Source organism: Panicum virgatum, chromosome 6N (assembly GCF_016808335.1).
Source record: "Panicum virgatum strain AP13 chromosome 6N, P.virgatum_v5, whole genome shotgun sequence".
In the NCBI taxonomy this organism is placed as follows: domain Eukaryota; kingdom Viridiplantae; phylum Streptophyta; class Magnoliopsida; order Poales; family Poaceae; genus Panicum; species Panicum virgatum.
In genome coordinates this window covers 19,155,367-19,163,010 of record NC_053150.1, presented here as the reverse complement: position 1 = coordinate 19,163,010, position 7,644 = coordinate 19,155,367, and the positions used below count along the sequence as shown (strand labels likewise).

General features: G+C 45.1%; 1 protein-coding gene across 6 annotated transcripts; it reads right to left on the bottom strand.

The window, feature by feature from the left end:
- Positions 1 to 638: 638 nt before the first annotated feature.
- On the bottom strand, positions 639 to 2,709 carry LOC120678885 (basic salivary proline-rich protein 2-like). 6 transcript variants are annotated; one of them, XR_005676863.1, is made up of 5 exons: positions 2,017 to 2,293; positions 1,671 to 1,709; positions 1,427 to 1,589; positions 1,301 to 1,343; positions 654 to 1,046 (listed from the first exon to the last, which is right to left on the bottom strand). XR_005676863.1 is itself a non-coding variant. In XM_039960323.1 (3 exons), the coding sequence occupies exons 1-3, from the start codon at positions 2,408 to 2,410 to the stop codon at positions 1,009 to 1,011; spliced, it is 471 nt and encodes a 156-aa protein (XP_039816257.1). In that variant the 5' UTR covers positions 2,411 to 2,701; the 3' UTR covers positions 657 to 1,008. The 6 variants fall into 6 exon arrangements, 2 of the variants coding, with proteins under 2 accessions (XP_039816257.1, XP_039816255.1); XR_005676862.1 differs by having other exon boundaries at positions 657 to 1,046; positions 1,671 to 2,225; positions 2,282 to 2,406; XR_005676861.1 differs by having other exon boundaries at positions 639 to 1,046; positions 1,671 to 2,709.
- Between the last annotated feature and the right edge of the window lie 4,935 nt (positions 2,710 to 7,644).

The following is a 7,644-nucleotide window of genomic DNA, read 5'->3' as shown; positions in this document are numbered from 1 at the left end:
AGGAGCTCCCTCTACTGTACAAACATTGATGACAAGCAAGAGCAAGAGTAATTATCTAACAATCCTATGGGTTCATCTAGTTTGGAAAAAAATACTACAGCAATGGTTCCTTACCATCCTCTCAGAAAAAAGGCTCCTTCTGGTGAAGAGATTCTCAAACTCCTGGATGCATGCAAAGGAATGACTATGGTCAATATTCAGGATGGTGTCACCTACCTATTTTGGGATGATTTGTGGCTTAACAGAGTGCCTAAAGTTCAATTTCCTGAACTCTATTCCTTTGCCAGAAATACAAGAATCTCCCTGAGATTTGCTCAGGATCACTATACCACAACCCAAAGATAGCGACTGTATCGTGGTCACTATAAGTCGTTTTAGTGACCAACCATCTGTCGGCATATAGTTATGCCGACCCTAACTATTTGACGGTAATAATGGCATCAGTATAAATATATACCGACCGACGTGTTTTTGCCGACCAACAGTCCGATGGGATAGGAAAGTAATACCGACCAAAAGACCAACGACAACTATTCAAATAAACACAATATAAATTATTATATCCAGCATATATATATACATATATATCTATATCCAAATTACTCTGTTAACAATGGAATCATAAGATAACTCAACTATTAGAACATCCATAATAATTCATTGGAAATGAGCATATAACATTAATACTATGTCATCCATAGTTCCATACATGAGTTAGCTAGCTAGCAAAGCTATTCCAATTGCACACTACAATATAAACTAATTAAGTTGGCTCACAGCCATCAAGTCTGCATATATGAGCAGACAATCACCATTTGAACATCCGACCAAAAGCCATCAAGTTTGCAGGAGTAAGTTATTAGCATTTCCACATCTATCATTACAAGTCAAACTATCATACTACACTACAACACCATTAAGAGCTTGGGCAAAATATTGATCTCCAGGAACTCCTAAACAAAATGCAAAATCTTGCATGAACACTTCGCTTCCAGCTTGCAAATAGCTTCAAGCATCCTTCTTCCTAGCAATTTTTCCAGAACTGCCTGAAAATGAATATAGCATGAAATCAGTCACAATTTTCAGCAAAGTATGAAAAAAAAGGAAATGGCATACAACCACTCAAAATGTTGTTACTGTCATATTAGTCTATTCAGGTGCTCATTTTGAGTTTATATGCCAGCCAACAGAATAAAATATGATAGAAATAATTTCTCATCTATTCCCAGCTACTTCTCACTCCAAATAATGCTCAGATTGCTCTATGTTACTTGTTGAAAGCAAAATTCAGACTAAATACCTGCAGTACCGAAGGAGGATTTTGATACCTTGCTAACCTTCAACTAACATACACATCATTAGTTAGAAACTTGCCTAATCACCAAAGATGTGAGAGAAAAAATAAACAACAAAAAGTTACAACTACCTGTTATGTCATTCTGGTATCATTTCTTTGTTCAGTTTATCCTAAGGATTTTCCCCTTGAAGCTGTCCTTAGATTAGTGTCATCCCAAACTAGGAAATTTGCAACATTTCAACAAGGAATTATGCTTCTTATGATATGGTCACAGGTCACCATGTCCTTTACCCTAAGAAGAGCTAATTCAGTTTGTAACAAAAGCCAATCTTTGCATCATTAAGAAGGCAGTAGCTAAAGTAGGATATTTTACCTTCACCTTCAGTGAGCCAGTAAAGCAGCAAGGAGGTAGCTGTGCAAAGAAAAAAGTTAGTTAATCATCTCTGATTCATTTAGCAAGATGTAGATTAAATGAGCTAATCGACAGAGAAAATGCAAGACTAGAGCACATGCTATTAAATTTAACCAGAAAATACCCAGTTATGATACTAATTGTCGACAATATGCAGCAACTAAAATTAACAAAATAGTTAAGTGTCCTCCCCTTTTCAATTCAACCAATATGCAGCAAGTAAAATCAACAAAATAGCTAAGCGCCCTCCACTCTTCAGTTCATCCATGTGAGACTGAAAATTGCAGAGTTGAAATAGAAATACTACAATAGATTTCTTGGCGGCGTGCTGCTGGTTGGAGCAGGGGTGACAGCTTCTTGCAGGTTGGGGCGGTAGCCTCCTCGGGACGTGGCTGCCGGTGGAACAGCGGTGGCGGTGTCAGTCGGCGGTGTGCTGCTGGTCGGAGGGGGCGTCGCCCTTGGATGCCGCCGGAGGAGGGGCGGCAGCTTCTTCCTGCAGGTTGGGGGCGGCGGCACCTTCCTGCAGGGGGGTCCTCCTCTTGCTGGTTCTTGCAGGTTGGGGGCGGCGGCACCTTCTTGCAGGTTGGGGGCGGCAGCCTCCTCTTCAGGGTTCCTGCAGGGGCCGGCGGCTTAGTTGGGGCGGCTTCCTGGCCGTGGATGCCGCCGGAGTAGGGGGTGCTCGGGTAAGTGGAGGAATGCATTTAGGAGAGGAGGGATCCATGGTGAGCTGGTGGAGGCTGCTCAAGATCTGCAGAGGAGAGGCAAGAGGATTGGACTGTGAGATTTGGGGGCTGCGAGATGGGAGGGGCTGCTGCGCGGAGGCGATTTGGAGAGGAGGGCGCGCGGAGGAAATTGGGAGCAAAGGAAGGCGCGCGGCCGCAGAAGATTTGGCAGAGAAAACGGCGCTCGGGGTGGCGGCGGCCATGGCGAATAAAAACAGAGAGAAGTTTGGGTTAGAGACTGGTGGGCCTTTGATGAAAATTTTTGAGCGTGAGTGTGGGCTATGGGTCTGTTTGTTTCCGGGTTCGCTTCGCTTATGAGCCTAAGAAGTGGAATAAGCCCGCCAAACTGCTTGCGTTGAACGCGCGTTGCGCAGCCGCCGGCCACTGAAAATCGCGAACATTGAACTGCGCGGCCCATAATCGCAGAAGCAGGTCAGGAGCTGCATTGCGCTTATTCCACTCGTGCTTATCAGCCTCGCGTTCCCAAACAGAGCCTATAAGAGCGCGCGAGGAGCGAATTGGGCCTAGTCCCTATATACCAACGGATGGTTGGGCACGATTATTAAGTTGTGCCGATCGACCATTCAACGGTACATACAAATTGATATACCGACCGATAGTTGATTGGTACAACTAGAAATACCGATTGACGGTCCGTTAGTTAACTATACCGACGAACGGTTAGTCGGTATTTTTCTACTTATAGCGACCAACGTCTGACGGTATAAATGGGTTGTGGTATAGTGGATGTTGAGGGACCTAATCATCTCTTCCAATTACCAATCTCAGGCATAACTTTACAACAACTGACAAGTTTGGCACAAGAGATGTCAACTCTGCAGGACACTCCTGATCCAGACATCTGGACATACATATGGGGCTCCCCATATTTTTCATCGTCTAAAGCCTATAAGCATCTCACAGGACATCGAGTAACACATGCTGCTTTCAAATGGAATTCAACCTGTCAGAATAAACATAAAGTTTTCTTTTGATTGCTGCTGAATGATCGACTATCTACCAGAGGGAACTACTGAAAAGAAGAAATATGGTGCTGCCTTCTTACTTTTGTGTTTGCTGCAATCAATCTGTGGAAGAATCTCTCTCACATCTCTTTATCCACTGTAATTTTGCACAACTTTGCTGGTCTACCATTGGTCTCGTGGTTGGACAAGATGATGCCTTCTCCACCTTGGAGAACTTGAAATTGCTGCTAAGGGTGCCATTCTTTATGGACATAATCATAATTATGAGTTGGTGCATTTGGATGCAGCGGAATGACTATATTTTCAGGAATATTCAGCCCTCTCAAGATCAATGTCGTAGACATTTTGATAAGGAATTTGCCTTAGTTATCCTAAGAGCTAAATCCAGCATCAAGCAACATATGTCATCATGGCTAGAACCCTTTGTGTAATCACAATGATCTTTTTTACTTCTTTTTTGTATCTTAAATAGACTGTATGTAACCAGATTTGTTTTCTTTTATCATTATAATATATAACCAGTAGTGGTTTACCCCTCCTGTTTTATAAAAAAAAAGATACTTCTTGGTCTTTGCGGAGGTGCCCAAAAAGACAGGACTTGCTATTTTCCGCTGCCGTGTGCATCAAGACAGATTGTACTGTTAAATTCCATTTATTCAGGAACATGATCATCTACAAATTCATAATAATGGTACTCATACAGCTGTCACTACACGCAGTTGGTATACACCCGGTTAGCATGTGGATGAACATTGAATCATTTTTATCACTAGTAGTGCAATAATCGCTACCTGAAATAACGGCCACGAGTTCAACCAGTGGTGATGGGGTGTTAGATCCAAATGACCAAATCTGTACTAGTGCTAGGAGATGGCAATAATTTGAAACAAGACATCAGCGTGAACAAAGTTATTCGTCTTAATAATAATCATCAGTCATACTCATACGACCTAAGCCTATGCCTATAAGAAAAGCACAATCTCATATAAAAATAAGTTTAATTTGAAACTGTCAAGGAACAACAACAAAGATGAGTCAATTTCAGACCCTTATGTATTACTAGATATAACAAAACATTACCTAAAAAATGGCTGCCATAGGGATTTTAGAAAAAAAATCACCACTTGGTCGCTTTGCGCTATACATATAGCAGGAAGGCAAGCAAAACAGCGAAGCCTTTGAGAACCACGAATTGGTACCGTGTGGTGGTTCCCAGATAGCTGGTCCATGTTAATGTAACGTGTGCTGTTTCAGACTGTTCAATTCTTTGGGAAAATCACCACTTCCATGACAGTCAAACGTGCGTGGCAGGGAAATTTCTATGACACTTTATAGGTAACGACCATGGAAGAGGAAATAACTTTTAAAAGAAGCATGCAAAAGATCAGAGTCACTGCACAAACAGTAGAGCTGCAAGTAGAAAACTATATAAGCAAATGGTCTTACATTTCCAATCAGCTTCTGTTGCTTGCACTGTCTATCAAGTATATGAAGGATTTCACTCCAGCATAGACTGTTCATCACTAGATAATAAACTGAGCACTTTGCTACGTATGTTCGCACGTCATGGGTCTGCTTAGGTAGAGCACTACTGCCAATAACACCAGATTTCTTTTCTTCTTGCCATGTCGACACTCACGACATCAGCTAAAGCTAAAATAAGCTAAATACTTCAGAAATAAGAAACATGCAAAAGAAGAGTCTCTGCCCAAACAGTAAAACTAGAGTAGAACAATATATATATATATATATTTATGCAAATGGTGTCACATTTCCAATCAGCTTCGGTTGCTTGCACTGTCTATCAAGTATATCAAGGATTTCTCAGCATATATAGTCTGTGAATCACAAGATAAACTAAGCACTTTGCTACGTATGTTCGCACGTCATATGGGCCTGCTTATTTGGCAGAGCACTACTGCCAGCAACACTAGATTTCTTTTCTTCCTGCCTTGTCGACACTCACGAAAGCAGCTACAATTAATTAATTAATTAATATAAAGGACACTTGCAGGTTTATAAATTTGTAACTGATACATCAACCACAATTAAATTGCTCACATCAACCAATTAAATTGCTGTGTCCTCCGGTATAACGGATCGTCTAGCTGGAATCTTCTCTGTTTCTCCAACACCGGGGGACTCGAAACTTTGTGCCCACATGTATGCTTGCTTATCAGGAGTCAGGAACACTCCAGCGGTGGGACAAATCAGCGTCAGAAAGAGACGGCAGCAGAGCGATCGATGAGCACGCCGTGCTGGCCGGTGTAAAACTTTGAGGCTCCGTTTGGATGTCGATATTGGAGTCTTTGGCATTGAATTGGTTTCAATGCCAAATCAGACTAGTATTGATATTGGGTTACAATACCAAAGTCATTGTTTGGATGCAGATGAAATTGCTAGATGGAATCAAGGAGCAAGCGAATACCGATTCGTGTTTGGATGTTAATACCTGTGGCATTTGAGAATTGACCATGTTCTTCTCCTCGCCAGAGAAGGCCGCCGTCTTCATCCGGGGCGGAGCTCCCCCGCGCTCGCCCACACCTCGCCGGCTAGGAAGGAGAAGAAGGCAAGGGAGGATGAGGGCGGCACAGCTCGTCGGGGGAGGGAGGATGGGGGCGGCACGACCCGTCGGCGGAGGGGGGGATGGGGGCGGCGCGGCTCAGGAGGGAGGATGGGGGCGGCGCGACTCACCGGACGGGAGGAAGAAGAGGAAGGGCGCCGGTCGCGAGGAAGAGGAGGGGCGCCGGTCGCGACGAAGATGGAAGAGGGCCCCGCCGTCGCCAGCTTGGCTCGGGCCGCCACCACTGGCCGCTGGCCGTGCACGGGGACGCCGCCGCCGGCCGCCGTGCCGTGGATCTTGGAGGGGTGACAGGCAGGGGAGGGGAGGGGAGGGGAGGGGGAGAGGCGCGTCCTGCACGGGCTCGGCCATGGAGATGGAAAGGACCGCCACCGGTCGTCCGTCCGCCCAGCCGTGCGCGGGCCTCGCCGGCGGCCGGATCTTGCGCGCAGGCCTCGCCGGCGGCCTAATCTTGAGCTCGAGGATGGGGCTTCTTTTTTTCGACGAGACGAACGAGGAGGGGAGTCGGCAGGCGAATGCCTCGCGATACCGAGGGGGGAGGGGTCTGAATTGGGAGGAGGCGCGTGCAAGCGAGTCGAATGCCGCGCGGTATCTGCTCGTGATTCCGTTTCCTAATTCATTTGACATCCAAACGCTGACATTGGTGGGAGTCAATTCCAATTCCGAATTCCACCCTCCAATATCAACATCCAAACGCAGTGTCAGATTCCCTGCCGGCCGGGTGGCCAGCTTCGCCCATTCACCACAGTCACTAGCGTTCCTTTCAGCCTACGCTAGCGGCGCCCACCACCACCGGAGCTGCGACTGCGAGATGCGGAAGCCGTCAAGTGGCAGGCGGCTTTGTCCCGCCGTCCGACGGCAATGGGGCCTCGAAAGGCTGCAGCCACCGGGGGCGTGTCCGATCGTGTCGTGATCTGCTGCCTCCCTCTCGATTCGATCACTTGTTTCGGTCTGACGATGGACTGATGGGTACAGCTCCGACCCCGTCTGCATGACCTATCTGCTGCCCACTGGAACTGCCAATGGCCTGGTGCCAACGCCGTCTCGGTGATCGATCTTTTGGAACGTTTCTTTCCACGCCTTTCTCCTAGCTAGTTTATTATTGCTGTACACATGTACTGGCAAACCAGGATGATGCTTCATTCAGTGCTTAATTTGTGGGCTGATCATTGGAGTTATGATGCGATCAACCGCTGCGGTCCCTTTCGTCTTTCTCCATCGGGTCATTGATGCTTTAATTAATGGAGGTGTTTGGTTTGAAAACTAGGTGGTCCATGTTTATTTCTCATTATTTTCGCTTGGTGCGCGAAATGGAACGAGTCGACGATCTATGGTCACATCTCGTTCCCGACAAGCTAATAGCTACTCTCTCCATTTTAAATTATTAGTCGTTTTAGTTTTTCTAGATCTAAAAGTTTTACTATATACATAGGCATAAATATATATGTAGATGGATATATAGCAGAAAAAATCATATGTCTAGAAAAGCTAAAATGATTACTCCCTCCATTCTTAAATATATAAGACACCATTGACTTTTTTTTCGTTTGACTATTCGTCTTTTCTATAAATATTTATGCAAATAGCTAAATCTTCAAGTTAGATTCAAGAGACTCTTGATAATAGACGTAAAGGTACTCATTTCA